Source organism: Drosophila pseudoobscura, chromosome 3, assembly GCF_009870125.1.
Source record: "Drosophila pseudoobscura strain MV-25-SWS-2005 chromosome 3, UCI_Dpse_MV25, whole genome shotgun sequence".
In the NCBI taxonomy this organism is placed as follows: Eukaryota; Metazoa; Arthropoda; class Insecta; order Diptera; family Drosophilidae; genus Drosophila; species Drosophila pseudoobscura.
The window spans coordinates 10,754,525-10,777,847 of record NC_046680.1 but is presented as its reverse complement, the minus strand read 5'-3'; the positions used below and the strand labels follow the sequence as shown (position 1 = coordinate 10,777,847).

At 48.2% G+C, this 23,323-nt stretch overlaps 1 protein-coding gene and 1 long non-coding RNA gene across 8 annotated transcripts in view; one reads left to right on the top strand and one right to left on the bottom strand.

Annotated features, from left to right (window-relative positions):
• Positions 1 to 23,323, top strand: part of px (MAP7 domain-containg protein plexus) — a 70,278-nt gene that overhangs the window by 36,130 nt on the left and 10,825 nt on the right. For 3 of the 7 annotated variants that reach the window (XM_033378566.1, XM_033378565.1, XM_033378567.1), the window contains one exon: positions 21,183 to 21,224. The exons of 2 other annotated variants lie outside the window; for them this stretch is intronic. In XM_033378566.1, the coding sequence (XP_033234457.1) occupies positions 21,183 to 21,224 (42 nt within the window). Of the gene's footprint in view, positions 1 to 8,435; positions 8,690 to 13,342; positions 15,093 to 21,182; positions 21,225 to 23,323 lie in introns of those variants that run through there. 2 more of the 7 variants (XM_033378568.1, XM_015184218.2) reach the window with 2 other exon arrangements.
• Positions 8,982 to 9,660, bottom strand: LOC26532194 (uncharacterized). The gene is made up of 2 exons (XR_001452168.2): positions 9,467 to 9,660; positions 8,982 to 9,404 (listed from the first exon to the last, which is right to left on the bottom strand). It is a non-coding gene; the product is annotated as an uncharacterized lncRNA (long non-coding RNA).

Below are 23,323 nucleotides of genomic sequence, written 5' to 3'. Positions count from 1 at the left end.
TTGCTGGTTTTTCTTGCCCCACGTCTCCCAGGACAAAGATTTTGCCAGAGACGCAAGTACTGGCTAAACGAGCCAGCAGTACTCCTCGCATAGAACATTTATGTATGTATTCGATTTCTTTTCGGTTTATATTTTTAAAATTATAAAATAATCCACTGTGCTAATTCGTTGAGAGGATAAAAGTAAGTGTGCTCGCACACTTGTTGCGTTATTATTTGGTAGTCAAGGACATATGAGATATGGTTTAATGGTAATTACGGGATTGCTGATGGGGTTTTTGTTTGCCAAGACCATAGCCGAACACTTTGTAGAGCTATTTTTATTAGGCTTACATATTTTTCGATCACTCTCCTGTCCCAACCCGAAATTCCTTTAAGGTTCTTTTGAATTTAGCCAGGTTGCGGCTGCTTCGTTTGGCCAGTACTTAAGAACAACATTTGAGTAGCGCAGGTTTCGTGTTGCTCTTATTGCACTTTTGCACTGCCCCGCTCTCGCAGTCTCTGCTTGCGTCCCTCCCCCGTGCTGTCTGTTTGTGTATGTGCAAGCGCCAAAGTGATTTACTGTTATAAATATTTGCTTGTGAGCTTTTTAAGTACTTTTTCTTTTCCTTTCTTTTGGTGTGCCCTCGACGCCGCCGCCGCTGCCGCCAACGCTGCGCGTTTCAGTGCCTTTGGCTCGTGGTTTTGTTGCTCTTCACATTCATTCTCATTCAACGGGGAATAAATGTTTACTCTATAAGCTCTGCTCAGCACTCTCCGCCTCTCCCTGCATACATATGTATGTATGTATGTGTGTTTGTATTTTTCCCTTATTCATCACTTTGTTTGCTTGTTTCTGTTGCATACTTTCGCAGCGTAATTTTATTGAATCATGTTTGCCCTTATGTCGACTTGGGTCTGGTCTGGTCTGGGCTCTGACTCCGTCGCTGCTGTGTTTCGTTTTCGTTTTCTAATTTTTTTTTTTTGTATTTTCTCTCTTTTGTGCTCGTAGAGCGGCGCGCTTTTTGTGCGAGAGAAGAGTGAATTTCGTGTTGGTCTGGCAGTGCCGCTGCCGATCCGATCCCAATTCTTTTGTTTTGTACAGTGAAGACTCTGACGAGATAAACTCCAGTTGTTTTAAGCAATTAAACTTGTTAAAATCTAAGCAATGGATTGACAAGAGCTTTTATGAACTGCACTTTAGTTTTGCTCACTTTATTTAATAGCCAGTCTCCACTGTAGTCGCACCACGGACCACACCTCTCCCCTGGGGAATAATTTTGCATTAACAGTGCAAATAAACCAACTTTGTTATATTTTCGTTCATTTCGTTTCGCTTGCCTTTGGCTTGTGTGAAAGGATGTTGGGTCGTGGATGGCGGATGGAGGAAGGGAAACCACAAGCAAGCAGGTAGAGGGTTCTAGAGCAGCGACCACCAGCCACCGTTTGCGTTCTGTTTCTGGGTACGGCTTCTGTTACTGATTTTCTTTTCGGTTGCTTTTGCCTCGTGTTCCTTTTTGTTGTTGCTTTTCTTGGTTGGGTATTTACCCGGCTTTGGCTGTTGTTTGCTTTTTCCCTCCTCTCTTGCTCCCCTCCCTCTTTCTCACTCTCCTTCTGAGTCTGAAATTGAATGCTCAATTGAGCACTTAATTAGCAAAAACAGTTTTTAATGACGACACGAAAGCTTTTATATGCTTTTAGTTCTTTGAAAAGGGGTCCAAGTGGACTGCACTGAGAAAAATCCGATGCGTGATTGATTGTAATTATAGATTTAACTAATATGGATAATAGTGATAATGCTTTACTGCGAGAAATTGATGTTGAAGTCTCTCTTTAGCTAAACAAATAAAGATTTTATTTGAAAATAAAATATATACATATATGTACCTATTACCCTATTACAGGTAGACTTTTTCTTTCAGTGCAGGCTGGTTTTGACTCTGTATGCCGCGGTGGTTGGCTTACATAATAATTTCCATTTTCCCATCATTCGTTGGTCTTCAAAAAGATGGGGTATGCCACGCACTTCCAAGCACGTGTCCGCACGCTCTCTCTCTCTCCCTCTTTGGTTTTCTCTCTTGCACTTATTCCACTCAAACGCATGCAACAGACGTCCAGCATAATTGGCGATCTGATTAATGCGTTTTTAAGTGCATCATTCTGAGCATATTATTCGTTTATAGGGGTTAATTTCGCTCCCCACTCGACCCCTACCCTTTGGCATTTTAATTGAATTGTTGCCATTGCTTTGCCCGCTCACTCACGTGGTCTCGCCGCGGCCTGTGCATGATTGTGCATGTCGTTGTTGCTTGCTGCTGAACAACGGTATTTATTACCGATTGCTCTTCAGTGCCCGTGGAGCCCTCTACAGTGCGATTTTTTAATTAAAGCTCTTTTGCCGATGTGGAAATGTGTTAAATATTTCGTAGAGCCGCACTACACGAATGGGGGCGGGGAAATGGTACTTTATCCAGTGTATACCCAGAGGATTTGGTATTAGATAAGCTTACTCTTTGTTTTTGTGTATTCCATCCCTTGATTCCATTCACCCTTACCCTGATTCCGAAGACAGATATCAAGTGGCATTGGTATACATAGTACATCACCAAATACGAGTACTTCAGATATACATATATATGTAAGTTGGCTTCAGGCGACGGCGATGATGATGATGATGTGGATGAGGATGAGGATGAGCTTGGTAATGGGTATGGGAATGAGTATGATAAGGATACTGTGCCTCAGTGGCATGGACCAGATCCTGTTACTGGTCCTATGCACGAAACTTCATGCCTCAGTGGGCAACAGCAACATTTGAAAATTCAATTGAATCGATACACGCACCACTTGTTAAATCATTTCGGCCTGAACTGACACGGACCACCAGCCTCAGCCCCAGCTCGAGCCACCACCGGCCCACCATCCACCGGCCCAACATCCATCCAAGCGTCCAACCCATCATCTATCCTATTGCCAGTCGGAGTCCTCTTCTCCCCTGTGTACGACCGTCTTATTATTGGTTTTGCATACACATCCGTTCCTTAAATATCATTATACGGATACGCATACGCATCCCAGGCACAGGGAACAGTCAGTCAACATGAGAGTTGGATGTTTGGGTGGGGATGGGGATGGGGTGCCTTGGCACGCTGGGTTATTTGAACAATGGCTTAAGGGCCTATAAAATCACACAAGGGGTTATAAATCCATTTGCAAAACCAAAATCCAAAAATATCCCAAAGCCAAACACAGACCCCACCTACGCCTCTTGAGAACTCCTCCCCATCCTGTCCATCCTTTTCCTCCTGGCCCCACTCCGGTGTTGGAGTGGGGAGACTATTATCATGGTTTTGGTGGCGGCTTCAAGTTGGCTGGCTTTTCTCCATGTGCATGCACATGGTTTAAGTTTAAGCCTAAAAAGTTCCCGTAAAGAGGGGCACTCAGTTCGTGACATGGTTGATCAAACTGCAAGGAGGTTGAACATACGACTTGGAGTACGAGTTGGAAGCCCTACCAACCTGTTGTTGATCAGCCTCTGCGCTCAAGTGTATGCTATGGTTTTTTGTTTGAGAGGTACAGTGCCACGGGGTATGTCTCGCTCCTCCTGCTGTCAATCAAAGTTGACACTTTTACAAAAAATAATCGTTCATTGTCAAGAAAAATGTTCTTTTCTGTTGTCCGTGTTCTGGCTTTAAAAACTTTACGTAGAAGCGGAAGCAAACAACTTTTCGAGAAGAGAAAGCAGAGATGACACAAAGGAAGGGAGCAAAACTTTGCACTCTCTCAACCCTACATCGCCCCTTTGACAGCCCCCCCCCCCCCCCCCCCCCCCCCCCCCTCCCTCTTATCCATTCCTGCACCTGAGATATTTTTACACTTTTCACATTTGCACTGAGCACACAGCCACCCACCGTCCGCCACCCACCGTCCGCCACCCACCGTCCGCCGTCCCCCGCCTGTCGCGCGCCCGTCTTTTTGTGATGAAGCGCGTAGTTTGGCCATAAAAGTTTTTCCAGCATCGCTCCGCAAGAGCAGATTTTTATTAGTTTTTCACGTTCTGCATTTTCCACGCGCGCTTTTCACATGCCCGCCACCATGCCAAAGCCAGGGCAGCCGAAGCTCGGTTTATTGTTATGGCAACATCGTAAAAATTTATCATACTCTCGTAGTTGGCAAAGCGGCAAAAACAGTAACAACACCCAAGAGTGGGAGATGAGAGAAAGACAGAACGAGAGACACAGAGAGAGAGAGAAATAGTGAGGGGGTCGTGGTGGGGTGGTGGGGTGGTGGGGAGGAGGGGCATAACAAAACGGAGGAACAACACAAAACAAAGTTATCGTATTTTTATGACAATTTGACGACGACTTTCATTGCAATTTTTAAGGTGGCGCACCATTTCCTCCGATCCCCAGGACCAAAAAAGTTTTTTGCAAGCAGCAACAAAAAATAAAATAAAAAAAAACTGGTATAGCTATATCTGTGTATACAGAATGACTATATAGAGTAATAGTCTGGGAGTTGTGATTTGTGCGGGCGTGGCAGATGTGCAGAGTGGTGGTGCTGCCGCCCATTTCCTGTGGCACGGTGGCAAAAAGTTTCAAAATGGCGAACTATATGAGTGCACGAGTGTTGCGAATAGTTTTAGAATTAGATTAAACAAATATACAACTAGAACAGTCCACATTTATGTAATTAAATAACACAAAGGATTTTTTGTTTTTAAGCTGCAATTAAAAAGGAACACATTTATTAATTACTAAATTGCAAAAACTCTTTATTATATACTAGGTACATAAATAAACCACTAACAGTTCACAGCTATTTGATCAAACATAAAGCTAATTTTGTTTTTAAATTGCAAATTAAAAAGAACAAATTTATTAAACTAAAAAATTGCAGAAAATCTTTAATAAATAATTAAATAAATAAACCACTAAAACAGTGCATATTTATTTAATTAAAAATCAAAATAATTTTTTTTTAAATTGCAAAGTAAAAAAATTAAATTAATTAAACTAAAAAATGGCAGAAATTCTTTACTTGTTCATACACAAATTAAAATAGTCACAACAGCTGTTTTAGGACAGATGTAAATTAATTGTAATGATTGGGAATGAAAAATTACTAAAAAACATTAATTAAAGGGATTTTCTGGGAACTGATGAAGCAAACATTCTTTAGAAATTGAGTTGCTTTACAGGACTTACGCACAAAAAGATCCTGAACTACTCTTAAATTCCTGATGTTCCAAATTGAAATGTGAACCGGAAAACATTTCCAACAACTGGCTCCAAAAATCATTTGCCCTAGCAAATGAGAGTCCCACAAATTATGTTGGAATTCTTGCTCCGTAATCAATCAATCAGCAAACCAAAATTCTAACTGGGATTCTCTCTTGAAATTGTAACTCCCAGGCTCACAGTTTCCAAGGCTAATTGGTTAGACTTTGGGCCCAAGTAAAAATGTGGCATGAAATTGTTTTTGTCTAGGATTTTGCCCAAGCTACTCGTGTTGATGGCTTGGGGCCGGAATAGCAAGCTCTATTAGTTGGGAAATAACCCAAAGTTGTTGGCATCTGAAAAATGAACACTAAAAACCAGTAAAGCAAGGACCAGAGGCATGTTGGAGGAGTGTTGGGCGGAGGGGTGGTGTGGTGGTGGGTTCCATCGATGGAAAATATTCTCACATTTGAACTTCGAGCAGGAAACACTAAAATGCAGCGCCAGCAGCAGCAGCAGCAGCAACAAAAACAACGAAATCTAGGATGCGAAGAGCACTGGGTCTCCTCCAATACTCTTCCTGTCACTCTCTCTCCCTCTGCCTCTGCCTGTTTACCTCTCTGTCTCTATCTTGCCCCTTCTCTCTCTGCCTTTCATCTTTCGTAGTGAAATGTGTTGCTGGCACGCAAAAACTCTCCGAACCATGTAACAGAATGAAGCTTTCTCGCCCTCTGCGGACAGTGGAGTTACCCACTCCCCTTTTCCTTTGTGAGTGTGTGTGTCTCTCTCTCGTCTCTGTCCCCAAACCCCCCCACCCCCCCAACCTGTCTAATCGGTGTTTGTTAGTATATAAATCTAAAAGCTAATCCGCTTGTATTTCCGCTTGGGCGCTGTGAGGTTAGACCGGAAATTCCGCTCTATATGCAGAATGCAGCAGCACCAGCAGCAGCAGCAGCAGGAGTCGCATTCAGAGCCCCAAGTGGAGGAGTCACAGGATCGGGAGAGCGGTGGGGAGGGGGTGGGGTAGGGGGGCAGTGGCAGGACCAGGACGAACCGTGTGTCGGCTCTTCCGCCATCGATGTTGGTGTCGACGACGGAAGTTGAGTTGTGCAATGTTGGTTGTTGCTTGTTTAGGGATTTGTTGTGGCGGCGCAGTACATTTGCGCCCACCCCGAATGGGGCTCCTCTCCCACCCCCCTGTGTGGTGTTTTTGTATGGTATATACATAGGTGTGCCACAGTGTGTGTGTGTGTGTGTGTGTGTGTGCGTTGTTTGCATCCCCTCGAAGGCTGTGCGGAGAGTGCACCAAAAGCTCCCATTGCCATTGCATCGAGCTATCGATGTAGTGGGGTAAACCCACGAATCGTAGGCACACAGTTTGCTCTGCTTTTTTTGCTGTGGCTGTTTTTGGGTTTGTATCCGAAACACTGAGAAAAACACCCACTACTCAAAAGAGAGACATTCAACTTGAATACGTTTTCTTTTCGAATACGTACTGTTTGGCAAAATAGTTCTGAAACGATTGAGTTTTGTCTCCATAAACCTTTTAGACTTCTTGCTGGAACGTTTCTCTCAGTGCAGGTGCGAGAGTATCTGTGTATCGCAGCTTGTATCGCCTGCATCGCCTGTATAGTGCTGTTGCATTGCCCAGAGTTCGCTGCCTGCCTGCCACCTAGGCACCTAGGCACATAGGCCCTCTGCCCCCTAGATCTGCCACAGAGCTTTGGCTCTCTGTCGCTCTGTCTCTGTCGGTGTCTCTCTCAGCTGCAGCCAAAAGAAACGACGGCTCTTGGTCCTGGTCGCCACGGTTCGGGTTCTGGTTCGGCAGAAAGATTTTGTGGTGGCTCCTTCTTGAGTGCACGAAAGTGCAACCAGTGGGAGCACGGAGATAGGCTAACAGATGGGGTATACGTACACATGTAGATACAGGAGGTACTGAGAGAGAGAGAGAGAGAGAGAGTGAGAGAGAGCGGGCGCTAGGCGCCACAGAGAGGAGTGGCACGAAGCGATACGAAACGAGGCGAAGTGCAGTCAGAGGAGCGAGAACTTGAAAAGTGAAAAAGTTTTCGAGTCAGTCCGAATGTGGTAAAAGCTGTTCCTGCACCAGACCTGCTCCTCGTCCTGGTCCCTCTTTCCGGCTCCGAGTCCGAGTGGCTGCAGCAGGGGCAGGGGGGCAGGGGCACAGGTTGGGGGTCAGGGGTTAGGGGGTTGTGCTGTCAGTTTAGCACAAAGCCGTATCCGTTATGAGCGCAGGCAAAGCGTTCGAAAAGAGCAACAAACTAAGAGCTCAGCTCGGATTTGCTCATCGGGTTGGAGGGCAAGTGGCGAGTGCGGGTCGCTCGGCCCCGACCAAGTGGGCATATCAAATGGGATGCACACAGACAGGCAGAGAGTGCGAGAGAGGAAGAGTGGGAAAGAGACAGACTGGGACAGAGAGAGAGTTGGGTTGGGTTGGCCACTGACCAAGGAGTCGAAACGGGGGCCAGGACCCAGGACCCAGGACCTGCCCGACCAGGTTATGCTCGTAACTAATAACCAAGTAAATTGATACGTGACCCTGCATTTAAATGCCATTATTGCCTACGCCCAGACCACTTCAGCCACCCCTTTTGACCCGTCCGTCCCACCTCCGACCCGTGGTCCAGCAGGTCACTCAAGTGAGTGGGTGCCTGGATGTGTGGGTGTGGGTGTGTGCGTGTGTGGGTGAGGGGTCCTGCTCTTGGGCCTGCGCTTGACTTGGCTTCCGCCTCACAGCCGCACAGAGGATGGATGGCATTCGTGGTGGAGTCCGCTACGGTCGGCTCTCTGCCAATTTGTGATTGGAATTTTTGATGAGCCCTGAACTGACGTATTGATTGACTGCCTGTGCACACAGCCCACCATCTATACACAGGGACACACCGACAAGGACAGGCGACCGCAGCAGCATCCTGCTAGCATTCAAAAATTCATCTCCGGCTGCGCCTCTCCTGCCGCCTGCTTTTACGATGTCTTTCAATGGCAAGGAGGGGGGGAAGTAAGAGAGAGGAAGCGGAAAAAGTTTTTCCAAAATGCAACTATAAGGTACAGGGACTTGTTTGCACTTTGTTAAGGCAAGGGGTGGGGGGGGGGGGGGGGGGGGGGGGGAGGAGGAGGAGGAAGTAATCGCTACATATGTATGGCTATGCTAGGGAGCCCACACCCACAGATCCCGACTTGGAGGCAGAGCCCAAGCCAAGTTGCGATTGCAAGTTTCGAGCGCCGCCCAAGAACAACAATTGTCTGAGAGTTTTGCCTTTGGGTGGACTTTGGCCCGGAACGGACTGGCGACTGCTGGCAGGACTTGGCAGGACTTGGCAGGACTTGGCAGGACCGACTCCCTTTTGTGTGTGTGGGCCGAAGGAAATGGCTGCGGAAATGAGCACGGAATATTGTACATACGACCGGAAACTTGCAGAAGTTTCGTTGTATTTTCAGACAGTTGCAAACGGACTCTAAGATTCTTACACAGTCCCAATACCCCATGCCCCATGCCGCATGCCCCAAACGGGGCCCCATCCGGCTGGCTGGCTGCTGCCCGCGGATATGATTAAAGTTTTCCTTTTAATTTCCAGCAATTGTGTTTCGGTTTAGATTTGGGTTTGGTTTCCCTCCTGTGGGTCCATTCGTATCCATTGGTTTGTCCTCCTACACTCCACAGCAGTGAGTATATTGAATACTCTGCTTGAATGGTGCCACTGAGTGAGTGAATGAACTCTTTCTGATGGCCTTCATACGACTAATCAGTGCTCGAACATCGCTTTCATAGCCACTCTATCTAAGGACATGTACATGTATCTCTTTCAGGCATTCAAACATATCAATTGAATCATCGCACTCATTTAGTTATTTCCTAAATGAATCATTCACTCAGCCACATTAGAGAGGGCCCCTCATTTCTGTTCAGTGGATGAGCATTCCTTGCATTCCTTACCATCCGAATGAAACATTAATTTGCATTCCCTTCCCGGCATTCATACGCACATGTTCATTACGATGTATTCTTGTTTCCTCTGCCGCTGTATAGCATTCCAAGTAACAGATCCTGCTCTGGGATGTGGGCTGTGGGGTCTGGGCTCTGGGGTCTGGGGTCTGGGTCCTGCTACCAAAATCACTCACTCTCGTCAGCTCCAGCTTGAGCTTTCAGCGCATTCGTTGCGGTCTCCTTTGGAATCTCCGGCATTTGGCACTAGCGAAAGGGTATTTAGACATTTGCCGTCTACTTACGGACATTCTCCATTCTCTCCTTACCCCTCGTCAATCTCGACTCTCCTCACTGTCGCTCTTTGTGTCCTCCAGTCAGTCACTCGGTCTACTCTCCGACCCGCGTATTCCTCGCACTTCCGTTGGGTTTCGTGCCATTCTGAAGACTTGGCCGCGTTGTTATCCACATCTCACTTTCCTGGCATGCACTCTACTCTGCTCTTGTCTCTCTCTCTCTCTCTAGCTCTCTCTCTCTCTCACTCTTGTACTCTTTCCCTTTTTTCTGCCTGTACAAACTTGTCGCTATGTGGTGTGAAAAATATTTAAGCGTGAAGTTTTAGCAGCGGTTTTCGCTCGAAGGCTCATTGTCGACACTGTTCTCGGCCTCTCTTTCTCTCCCTCTCTCTGTCTCTCCGGCCCCTTTTTTCCTTCTTCCTTGCTCTTCCTCTGTCTTCATCGCCGTCGCCGTCGCCGTCGACGCTGACGAACATCGTGTTTCCGCATCATTTTTAACGCCACTTTTGTGTAAGCTTTGCGCTTATTCTCCCACTTTCTGGGTGTGAGTGAGTGCTGCTCTCTTTCTCTCGTGTGTGTGTGTGTGTGTGTGTGTTGGCCCTGTGGTATCCGTGTCGGTATTTTTGTGGATTTGTTTTGTGTCTGAGGGTGTTTTTCTAAATGGCTTTTAAAATCTCATCGCCAGCGTTTTGTCCTCGACGATGGCAGCGGAGCAGAAGTGTCTCGAGGCTGTCCGCAGGGAGAATGAATGGCGGAGAACTAAGAACGGCACTGATGGTTGCGGAGGGGTTTGCGGGGGGCTTTTGTGGTATTCCGAAGGGAGAACGGGGTGCTCTGAGGTTTTTGGGGTCTGGTGTTGCACGGAGTTTATTTTGTTATTGGTTTTGGCGATGACTTTCCTTGCTTGGCTTCAGCTTCGGCTTTGGCTTTGGCCTTCCTGATTGTTGCACCCACTGGCCCCAAAGTCGGATTGCTTTTTGGGCGAATGGGCCACACAGGAGATTTGAACTGTAATTGGTTTTGAACAAGTTTTCCTGTTTCCTGGACAGTGGAATGTGTACAGAGATCGATAAAAGATCATAAAGAATGGAATTTCTCTTTGGAAATTTGCAGCTTTGGCATTTATCGAGCGAATGTTTATCGTGCCTCAATACCTCATAGACGCACACACACCCACACCCACACCCATTCCCCTCTAAGTGGACTCACACAAACAGAGTGACGGCAATATCCTGGTCGAACCCATCAGAATCATCCGATTTGGCTTGGTTCACACTGAACAAGGCAATAATTTCAGCTCCTAAGCCCTATTAACCATTGCTAACTGAACGGTGGAAGCAGCCAACCGAAAATTGCCAGGATGTGGAGTAGTGCGAAGTGGAAAGAGCAGGGGGGGATTGACTGTGGCCAAAAGCAGGGTGGGGGGAGTTCGTGTTGACTGAGCGAGCAATTGAATAAGCGGCAGAGTCGCACAAAGAATTTGTGTGGGCGACAGCCACAGAAGGAGCACGAGCAGGAGCAGGAGAGTTCAAGCCGAGCACGAAACGAAGGGACGAACCGGAGCAAACAGAGCGGGCGGTCCTTGTGGCCCACACGTACATCCCCACCCCCATCCATACACATACCCATACCCAGACAGAATCCCAACCCCAGGCGAAACCCAAGTGCTAGCCCAATTCAATCCCATGATGATGCCAACTGCCGGCAAAAGGCCGTGCAAATCCGGAACGAGTGAACATATTGACAAATTATCCTTTTTACACGCATCGCCTGCTGAGTCGGCTTCGCCTCACTGCACGTCCTGCCTGCCCGCCCGCCTGCCTGCCCGCCTGCCTGGCTGGCACACACTCAAACACTCGCACACGGATTCAAACACACACAGATCCATTGTTAAATGTGCCAATGTGCACACATACTCGTCCTCGTAGTTGTTCCGCTTCGCCCTCAACGATGCCCGCTGCGCCACCGACGCCGCCGCCGCTGTCGCCTCATCGACATCGTTATCGTCATCGCCGTACTCGTCCCTTTTTGTGAGAGTGTGTTTGTGTGTGTGTGTGTGTGGGTACATAAACAGCACCAGAAATAACAGCAACAATATAGGAGATCCAGTCGAAACAACAAGTACCCTTCCGTACTCGTACAGTAGGTCTTTGAACTGTGATCTTTTATATTTAGCTGGAACATTCGCCACCACCCCCGAGATCGAAGGCGTAAACAGCACTATATGCAGGTAGATATTAGCGGAATCAAAGTTTGAATCAAACTGCTGACGAAAATCGCAGTGCTTCTGGGGAAGGGTATGGAAACAGCGGTAGCGACACTGCCAGCATCATCATACAAGCGAACCGCATTGCCAGCAGCAAGTAGAAGGAGCAGCAGCAGGAGCAGGGACGGCAACAGAGGCAACAGCAGAGGCAGCATCAGCCAAATGCTCATCCGAGGATATCGTGAAGCTTGCTTTTGTTCCGGCACACACGCACACAGAAGCACACTGCAAGGATGCATGAGTATTTCAGTTGTGTTTTTTTTGTTGTTATTGTTTTTTATCTACCCAGCGCTTCGTTTCACCCCATTGTTCTCTCCGGCTCCGGCTCCGGATCCGGCAATGGCTTCAGGTCCTGCTTGTGCAGGAGTTTGCACCCGTTCGAGTTTCGGGCTCTTTTGTTCGAATCGGGCATAAGATTAGAGATGAGAATCCTATACTGTGGCATTGCTCGGGGCTGTGAGTGGAGGAGGGTAGGGCTGAGGCATAGATCGGCATTGATTGCGACCCCTAAAACCTCAATTTGTGCTCAATTTATTTCCAATCAATTTAATTCTGCGATTACGATCGATCGGTGATCGTGGTGGGATCTGGGCAAGGATTTCGAATATAGAACCAAACCGCTCAACTCTTTCTTTCCTTTTTCGCTTTTAAAGAGAACTAACCAGACCTGACAAATCTGTGCTAACCCAATAACGTCATTACCACTTCGATTTCCTTCCATTTCCATCCATCAATCGCTCTCTCAAGCACAGACTCTATCTCTGTCCCCCTCTGCTCCTTCGTTGTGGTATTGTGTAGGGTAGTCTTTGTGTTTTGCAATAATTAACTCAAGTTAAGCTCTCATCGTTCTGTCTGCCTCTCACATTCCTGCCCTGACAAGTATGCAGCAATATTTTCCATTGTGCGACACCTGAACTCTCCTTCGACGGCGCTGCAGCTGCAGTTCCAGCTCCAACTCCAGCTGCGAAGGCGTTGAGCTCATGAACCGCAAATTTTGTTTACAGCTATGTTGGAGCAGCAGCAGGAACCGATTGAGCGAGCGACCTCAACGATGTTGTGTTGTTGTGGTGGTGGCCACCATTTTGAGTCCGTTACTCTTCTCTCCCATTTAGCTGTGAGACTGACTTCGCCTCTGCCGCTACCGCTACCTCTACCTCTGCCATTCCGTCTCCCTCTGCCGCTAGCCCTAACGCTTTCTGACAAGCTGCCATGTCATGCTGGCAATACATATCAATTCAACCCCCAAAGTGCAGTGCAGTGCAGTGCAGTGCGAGGGAGCAGCAGAGAGTGGAGCGAAGGCAAAAGAATGCACACGAATTGCCATGCACTCGCACTCGCACTCACACTCGTACTCGCCTGCTCTCTAGCGCGCTCTCTGTCTCTCTCTCGCTCGGGCCACTCACACGCCGACGCCGCCGCCTGACCCTACTGTGAGAGTCATGCTCAAATTTTCTAAGCAACGGGCGGCAGTTGTTCTCTCGTTTTTACGTTACGTACTCTCTCTCTCTCTATTTTGCTGCCTGCCCTCCTCTCAGTGTGAGGCGCTCGCAGAGAGAGAGAGAGAGAGAGAGAGATAGAGAGCGTAGGCCAGAGTGAGTGTGAGGCTGAGTTCTGGTGCGAGTGTGTGTGCTGACGTCTTACCCATTTTCGAGTCGACTCGTCTGCCGAGTTCCGTTCGCCCGTTTAGTCCTTTCACAATCGTCGCCATTGCCGTGTCTTCGGTTTTTGGTTAACGCTCTTCTGCCAGTGCTGCTGCTTCACACAATTAACGGTTATAAATATTCGGTTAAATCGCGTGGTGCTTGAGACTCTCGTATTTTGTGTGCGAGTCATTCCAGTGAGTCCGAGTGCGATTGCGAGTGCGATTGTTGTGTTGTGTTGTGTGAGTGGATCGCTGATTGGTGTGGTTTGTTGTTTGTGTGGCGTGGCGTGGCGTGGCGTGGCGTGAAGCGGCTGCCAAGCGAATTGGATTACAATTACTGTTACAATCACAATTGCGATTACACGATTGCCGTAATTATGGCGGCCACTTGAAGTGTGTGGGAAATTGTGTGGGCGCCCGCAGAATTTAACAACTTTCCCCCAACCCCCCCCTATGCGTTGGAGAGAAGTGCAAATATCTCCATAAGCAAATTGCCAGCCAGAGAAGAACCGAAGCGCAGGAGGAGGAGTCGTAGTTTCGGTGTTCCTTCGGTATCAGTGCAGTGCGGTGCGGTGCGGTAACCACCCACCATCCAACTTCCGAACGGCCCCCATACCAAGGTACCGTTAACCTTTCCGAACCCGAGTAAAGCGAAAAGCGGCAAAAAGTTTCCCACTCTCTGTACACCCTCTGCACACCCGCTGTGCACCCCCGCAACGATCCGCAGTCGCGCAGTCAGGGAAAACTTTTCCGGCGTGGAATTTAAATTGGAAAAGTAAAATGAAAAGAAAAGCGCTCGAGTAAAAGTTAAACAAAGTGCAAAGTAAATATTAAATTAAGAAAAAGAATAAGAATAAGAAAAGAAATAACAGCAGGAAGGAGGCGTTGCGTTGCGTTGTGTGGTGCAAAGAGCAAGAAAAGCGCGCAGTGAAATTTTCGGTGAAGTGCAATAAAAGAAAGCCAGAGGGAAAGCGCAGGGACCGGAAGGAAGGAAGTGGAAGCAAGAGGAAGTGGAGAGCACGGAGAGAAGAGCGCGACAGGAGGTAGAGAAAACAACTTCCGCCTGCATCCTCATCCGCATCCGCATCCGCAGCTCGTGCTTAAGCCAACTGGAGTTTCCCCCTCCCCCCGTAACACCCCACATCCCCAACAACCTCCAACCGCCACCCCGTTGCTTCCTTTCATTAATGCAGAGCTCCGGCTGCTGCTGCTGCTGCTGCTGCTTCTCCGCCCCACGTAAATCTCAACCGTTTGCACGCAACACGGAGAGGCATCATTTATAAAGCAGCAGAGCCAGAGTACCATCTCTCCATCGCACTCTCTCTCTCTCTCTCTCTCTCTCTGTCTCGCTCGGTGCCTCGTTTTATTATTCCGTTTTCTTGGATTAACTCAATTTGTTGTGCCCGCGACGCGATACGCAGAAAAAGGAGCAAACAAAAATACAAGCAACAAAAACAGCAAAAGGAAAAACGTCAGCAGGAGAGGAGTGGAGCGGAGTGGCGAGGCGAGGCGTGGGATACGCTTACGCATAGTGCAATCCGATATATACACACAGAAGACACACCAACACACACACACACACACACTCGTACCCCACTGCTTCAGAGGGACTCTGTTGTTGTTGAGCGAGTGAGTGCGGGTGCCTAGCCCTCCTCCACTGGTGGCACCTCGCCTGGATTACAGCCCATAATAAATGATGGAATGGCTACCAAGAGGATTACCCAGCATTCATGCCCCGATCCCGATTTGTGGTGAGTCGTTGGTAAAGTTCTCCCATCCTAGGTAAAATGCCTTATCACGATTATCTCCAGATCGAGTGGAGTGCGAAGATCGGTAGGATTCCATTCAGAGATCAAAATGAGTATCGATAACCTGAATCAAAGGAATACAGCTACAGATGCCATTTATGATCGTCTTAAATGCAAGAAGTAGATTGTTTGGAGTACACGTAATACCCGGCCATCGATCCCCTATCTCTGGCAATCCAATCGGAGCCCCTGCCCCACCCAGTGGCACATAATGGAGAACTTTCAACAGATTCCCATCTAAAACTGTTGTCAAACACACAAATCGCTCTGCTCCTCTGAGTCTCCCCTCCCACCACCTTGAAGAGCAATAAAATTTCAATTTCAGCACCAAAAAACGCTTTGGCATTAATTGTCTGTCTCTCAGCGGTCTTCTGGCTCGTCTTGTCTTGGGGCCGGGCCAGTGCGTAGTTCCAAAAATACACCATCCCTCATCTAATGGCACCTCTCACCCATAACCTCAATAGAATTCCAGATCGTAATGGCAGGAACGAGGGAGAGCGGGAAAGCTGTGCCGTTCCAATAAGTTTCTCTAATTTTCATCTATTTATTTTGACATGCGAGGCCCTGGGCCGACAATTAAATGTCAACACGCACAACGATCGATCCGATCCCCAGAGATGCCCCCAGGGAGGAAATGGAAATGGAAGTGGAAAAGGGAAATGGAAATGGGATCGCATCACTCAGGGAAACAGACGCAACATAAACACGATCGCCGCGGGCGGGAATTGATTAATTTACTGACACGCAGCACAGCTGATATCCTGCTGATGTGCTGGGCATCCAGGGGATGGAGGTGGAGGTGGAGGTGGAGGTGGAGTCGGGGAATAAGTGTCGGATCAAAGTTATTTGTTTTGGCTGCCACAGCAGCTGTTGCAACATTGCTCCCTTACACTCTCCCCTCTGCTGCTGCTGTTTATTTTTCCAATGATCTTCGCTTTTTGTGTGTGTTTCTGTTCTGTTCTTTTCCGATCCGTGGTTGTTGGTTTTAACGCTGCCATGGAAAAATTATCACCTTGTAAATTGTGTCTCTCAGAGAAACATGTGCATGTGGCATGGCATCCCACACACAGAGAGAACGATGCTGAGAAGGAGGAGTAATCAAAATTGTTCATTGGAATGCTTTGGCATTGGCATTTGCATAACTAATCATTCAATTATTGACTTGGCCTCACACAAAAGTCAATTAAAACTGAAAATGGAATAAACTGTATTATTCGCACATCCGTTCTTTTGCCGAAAACCCCACGTCCCCCCCTCTCTACTGTAATTCATTTGTCGGGCACAGAGAGCCCGCCCCGAATCGTTTGTAAATATTTTTGAATGAGATTTTGGTCCAAAAATACAAAATTACTTTTGCTATTATTTCCGTGTGTTATTATTGTGTTATTTTTCTGGTAAATTGAATTGCAATATAAAACAAATACACTTTGTTAGAGAGAGACAGAGAGAGAGAGAGGGAGAGGGAGAGGGAGAGGGAGCGTGCACAGACATTATTAATTCCCAAAAATAATAAACAACTGACTTTTCGATGATGGCTTGTTAAATATCAATTGTTGCAATCAATTGTTTGGTGATTTTCACTTGAATTTTCTCCGAAAATCCCTCTTACTGCCCTGCCCCCTTATTATCCATTGGTTTGTCTGTCTGTCGGCCTTTAACTCGTGTGTTATTTGACTTAAAATCAATATTTGCTTAGCAACAACAGCAACAGCAACAGCAACACTGAGAATCGCACTGAAATGTTAATAATTTGTACAAACAATCGACGGGAACTTCCATCCAATATCTGTATTTAGGTGTATCTTTTGTTCGGTGCAACGGAGGGGGGGGGGGGGGGGGGGAGCGGTCAAATACAGATGTCTCACTCGTCGCCCCCAAATGTTGGAACCATTTGAACAGAGAAATACAAATAAAAGCCTCGGCTATTAGCTGGCTTATTAGAAGCCCCAAAAGATATGCCTAAATCAGGTTGTCAGGGTGTGCCCTGGCACGAATAGTGATTACAATACACTCTTCGCACATCCCGGACAAGCACTTGAATAATTTGTATCTGCCACACGCACCCCCATGCCCAGGCACGCACAGACATTCAATTAGATAGTCACTTGTTGGTGGCACTGGCAGGGGCAGGGGCAGGATAGACATCTGTATTTGAGTGTTGCAACATGGATGCCGGCAGATTGGAAATTAATGTACAGACTCCAGGAAAGACATGCGAGTCTTTCCCCGAAGGAGCCCCAAGGAGCGAGACATTAACGAGAGATCTCTCGGGGTAAGACGACGACTCACAGCAGCAGCAGGGCAAGGGAAGGGGAAGGGCAACGGAAAGGGAAGTGAGTGAGTAAATTTGTATGCCAATTACTTAAGCAGCTCTGACAAGGCAAGACATGAACTGTCCTGGGGCCCAGACCCCAGAGGAGCCTTTTGGCCACGGGTCGGTCCAGCTTCAGCTTCAGCTCCAGCTCCGAGTCGTGTTTCTCTGGCAGAAGGGGTCAGAGTCATTAACATGCTGTTGTCGTTGCCAGCATTTAGGACGACATCTGCACCTTTTTCGGTTTTCGTTGCCACCACCTGCCCCTGCCCCTGCCCGTGCCCCTTGCCGAGGAGATGTGGCTGCCACTTATGCGACATGGCAGACATGAGAGGGCGACAGCTTTTGACACTAAAAAGCCAGCCGCATGCGGACAGACACGCCCCCCAAAAGGAGGCCACAGACACACAGAACGTTCGTGCAACACACCCACAAATGAGTGGCGGCCGGGTCGGGGCGGGGGGATGAAGGGATAACAGGATAACGGGAAACAAAAATTTTAATACGGCAAAAGAATTCTCCACAAATTCGTTTGTTTGCCTTGCAAAATTTACGCAGTCTCCCTGTCTCTCTCCCTCCCTCTCTCTCTCTCCATATTTTTGGTTGGAAAGTTGCTTGAGAAACTTTTCAGTTTGTGGCCTGCAGGGCAGACACGCCCCACCCCCTCTTGACCCCTGGCCGCCTCCCATCCGTGTGGGTTCGTTTCGCTTAACCTTTTGCCTCGGGCTGGGGGTGCCAGGGATCACACCCTGTCTACACATGGTGTCTGCCCGTCCATCCTGTCCGGAATATGTCGCCAAAAAGTTCCTCACTCCTCTATCTCTTTCTCTCTTTCTTACTTCTTCTCTATCTTTCGCTCTGTTTGAACTTTTCGGTTACTTTGGTGTTAAAGTTTCTCCCTCAAAAGTTTTCAAGTGTCTCCCAGACCCCAGACCCCAGACCCTGCTGCTCTGCTTTCAGCCTGCTCTTTGGAGCCTCATTTGCGGCCCAGCACAACAGAGTCCTGCATAAATTAATTCCTTAAAATCAATTATCACCCAAAGCCTGAAATGAAGATAAGTCCACACAAACTAATGCCAAGATAGATGATAGATACATAGTTACTTCAGTGTGGCTTCCCATCTTACTGGCTCGTGCTCTCTGAGACTCTCTGATTAAGTCCAGCAATCGTCTTGAGAACAATGTACTAGATGGGCATTTGTTGTTGGCTAGGAATAAGACCATCAAAGAATCAGAAAACAATACCCTCTGTGTTCCCTCTCTGACTGGAGGCAGGAGTCTGGTGTCTGGTGTCTGGTGTCTGGTTTCTGTGTCCTTCTTTGCGGCTAATCAGCTTTGGCTGTGTAATGCGATTTCCACCGCCTCTCAGGGGGCCCCCTTTTCGGGGGGCTAAGTCTTGGCTAATGTGTTGAGCTGTATCTGTATCTGGCTGCCGACTCAGACTTGTGTATAATTGAAATTGCCAGCAAGTAGGGAGTGGCATGGAGTGACGTGGCATGCATATTAAAACTTAATTTAAAATTACCAAAAATAAAGGGAGGGATAACTGTGGGAACGGCAGCTGTTGTTCCTATCACAGCATCTGAATAAAACCATAGGATCCTTCCCGGCGAAGGGTATCAACGCGGAAAGCCATGAAAAGAGTGGCAAGCGAAGCTTGCCACAGGGAAAAGGATGCGAAGCCAGCCCGCCACTCACGCAACTGTACAAACAGTGGCTGCAGCAGAGAATAATAATAAAGAAGCAGCCGCAGCAGGACTTGGGATGCCACTTGTGGGCAGGGGGAGTGGCCTGGGTGGAGGCGGGGGCCAACTGCCGGAGGGAGTTGGGTGGGGGTGGGTGGTACACTTTGAAGAGCGAAAAACACATTTTTGCACTTTTATAGCGCAACATCTTTTGTGCACAGACATCCTGCGTCCTGTGTCCTGCGGGGAGGGGCGCAAACCGACAATGAAAGGAAAGAAGGCAACCGCAGGAGGAGGTGGGGGCTTGGTGGGGCAATGCCTTTAATAAACCCACTTTATTGTTTAGAGCCCAAATAAAATAATCCCCTTAAATGATGCCTTCGCATAATAGACGCCTTTTCCCCTGTCCTGCCTCCTGCCTCCTGCCCGGCTGCCTCCTGCCTCCTGCCCCGCTTTCCCGCCTGCCTGCTGCTTATTTTACTGCTTCTGCTTCTGCTCCTTATCCTCGCCCGACGACGTCCTTGGCAATTCGTGCCGTGTTTCTGCTTTGTTGCGTCTCGGCACAGTGGGGCAAACACACGAAAATAAAGAGCATTTTTCTGTCCTCAAACAAAGGAATTTCAACAAAAAATTAAAGCGAACCTGCACCACGGTGCAAAGACAAGGACTGCGACTGGGAATGAGCCCAGATCCTGTGTGTCTGCCTGCGTCTGAGCCGGAGACAGAGCCACAGCCACAGCCACAGCCAGAGCCAGAGCCTTTTGCGTTAGCGTCACTAATGATGATGATTTTGTGGTAAAACGTTGTGTTTGTGCTAATCGGGACAATATTATGCGGCAGTAAAAAGTAAATGACTCTAGAGAGGGTCGGTGGCGGAGAGGAGAGGAGGGTAGCAATGGAAGGACAGGGGATGGGACCGGAATGCCACCAGGGGTCAGAGGCAGCGCTAAGGACAGGCAGACGGACAGACAGGAGGGTCGACAGGGCAGCGACAGCTGGCGGAGGCGAGACCCAGCAACGCCTTTCACTGGAAAGATAAAAAGAATCAACAGCAGCCCAGGAGCAGCTAGGAGCAGCCCAGAAAACAGGAGACAGGAGGACCAAGGAGCAGCCAAAGAGCAGGGGGTGCGACAGCGCTAAGCCAAGAAAAGGCAGCCACAACATGGTCTATGGCAAAAAAGGAGAGGAAAATACTAAATAAAAGGATCAACTGTGCAGGGCAAAGGGTGCAACAGGGCGGGTGAGGCGAGGACAACAACCCATAGACAGAGACAGAGACAGAGGCGGAGGCAGTGGCAGTGGCAGTGGCAGGGGCTGAAGGCATCTCCCAACATCCCTTAGACACCCGAGACTCGGAATCCGCAATCCGTCTCGACTCTAACTCCAACTCGGACTCCGACTCGTACTCCGGCTCCGACTCGCACTCCTCCTCCTTCTCCTACTCCGGACTCTCATAGTCCTCGCCCGAAGCTGACTGCTTGGCTGACTAATGCGAAAAATACGTAATTGCGCATAAATACGGGATTAACAAAGTGCTCGTCGGCTGTCGGCTGTCGACTGTCGACTGCCGGTTGTCGCCTTTGCGGGTCTGAATTGGTTTGGATTTGGGTTGGGTTGCGGGCTCTGTCTCCCTGTCCCTTGTGGCCAAAATTAGGCATTACAATGCATACAAAAGACCCCTGGGGACCATGAGGGAGGGTTGCTTGTTGTTGTTGCTGAGGGGGAGGTGACCATAAAAAGGGAAACCAATTCAAGTCCCAGGAAATCCTGCGAAACTGTTGCCAGGATTAAGCGGACTTAGTTGTGTGCAACTTAATCAGAAGGCGGACTTCTCCTGTCATCCCTGTCTGTCCCTCATACTTATCCTTATCATTGCTGACGTTGGCAATCCATCCATCCATCCAGCCATCAGCAGTCGTCCGCTCAGATTATACAGATACTCCCGGGATATATGATAGTTTTTCGCTGGAAAATACATTATAATTTATGTAAATCCATACTAATTTGTGCACCCTTTTGGTTCTCTGTCTCTTTCAGGTGAGTTTCCCCATCAAGCAAGGGCTAGACATACGATCTACTGTAAGTATCATCCGTGCCGCAGGGCTTGAGTCCTTCAGCCAGAGAAACAGCTACCCGAGAAATGTCCCCCTAAATAGTTATCATTTCCGACAAGAGCCAGGAGTTGGCTGGGCTGCAGGATACCAGTAATCGTGCCGTGCCGTGTCACAGCCTCACAGTCAAGTATCCTGGCTCCCTCCTGAGCCAGTGGTATTTCAGGCATGTCCTTCAAGCACACACACACACATACACGCTTGTGCGTTTACTATGCAAATGTGTAACTGCATCCTTATTCATTTCCTGGCCCTGTCTTGGCAAAGTCCTCGGCATATGGCTGCCAGTTTCAGCACTTGAGCGCTGCCTCTTTCCCTTTGACGTCTGTTTTTTCTTAGAGATTAATTGGAAATACTTTCGAGAGCAGTGTGGGCGGGTCCCCAAAGGAAAATAGTTGAGAGCTGCTTCTCTGGAACTGAAGCCGCCTTGATGGACTCTCTGAGAGGAATCCTGGAACGTGCATTTGCCTTTGAAGCCTGGCTTCCAGGGTGCAACACACATCCAACAGATCTTCAGCTTTCCTGCGGCGGGGTTTAAAGTTGAGAGCCATCTAGCAGGACCCTTGAGGCTGGATCTCTGGCTGGTATGTGCCGCTTATGCACCGCCATAAATGCGTTGCTGCTGGCCTTGGAATGTCCTGCCTGCCTGGAGTCGAGTTGTGCATTTCTTGGGCGCTTGCTGGGAATTTCCAGTGTGGAATTCCTTCATTCTGGACATGCCTCCTCTCCAGACACGGTATTGCCACAGAGACAGAGAGAGAGGGAGAGAGAGAGAAACGAAGAGGAGAAGGAATGCTCGGCTTGTACTGGCAGCTGTTTCTGCTCCTGTGGCGTCCTGTGGCCTCCTCTGGCACTGGAACCTGCCTTGGATCCCTCGCATTCTCCTTTGTGTTCGTGATTCCTGGCACTTGTTTATTGTCTGTGTACACACGATAGTCCTGCCACGACCCCTTCTGTCTGCGTGTGTGCTACCGAGTGCTGCAGAATGCGACTGCAAACTATTTAAATTGTGTACGAATGCGAGCCGAAAAGTTCGCAAACATTTTTCTTGCTCCACGCAGCCGTCTCCCCCGCTGGCCACCTCCATGCCGCATCCTTTGGCATCTCCTTGCCTCACATCCTTTTGCGTGCCGGAATGCAGTCGAGCAATTTTCGGCATCGTGTAGACAAAATTACTGGAATCCTTTTGCTTTTCCAATTAATTAAAACGAACTCTTTTGCTTGTGGGGGCTAAAAGGCACAGAAAGAGATAGATACAAAAAGGGGAATGTTCTGCGTCCTTAAAATCGATGTTTAATTCCATGAAATTATTCGACAATTATTCAAAAATACACGGAACAACTTTTAATTGCTGCTTCTGGGACGCGGGTGTCTGCAGCAACAAATAAAAAACAATATTTCTACGAATTTTTCGAGGGTTGAAATACAACCGTTTTGTGGGGTTTTACTTTGAAGTGCGACAAGTTGTAATTAGTCGAGGGCCGGGCCAAAAGAGGGCGGGAGAGAGAGTGGGGTATTCCCACGAATCACATGGAAAAAAGTGGAAAGAGCTCTCCACAAAATGTATGCCATTTCTTATGCCCAAATCTGTCCAGCATCACCTTGTACCTTGCGATGTCCTTTCAGCATTCGTTGCCGAATTACCTTCGAAATTACTCTCAAAACCAAAGGGATTCCGCATGCAATCCGAAAGCAAACATCTCCGATTTCTCCTGTGCTACGATTGTTTTTGGGGAATTGTATCAAAAGCAATTCCATGTTGGCTTTCCTACAAGCAAGCACCATCCTGAGCAGAAGCAGAATATCAGCTACCAATTAGGATCAAATTTTGATTAGAAGTTGGATTAGGAATTTGCAAATCATTTGATAAGCAAATTCACTAGAAGGAGAGCTTTTGAATGGTATCGACTTCCAATTAGCGAATTCAACTTTTGTCAAGGCTCCTGACTGCAGCCAGGCATCGCAGCAGCAGCAGGATGTGCCGGATGCTCAGGACCTGTTGGGGGGATGTGTTGGGGCTTCCTGCACTGTACACAGGAACTGTATGCAACTGCACGATAATGTATG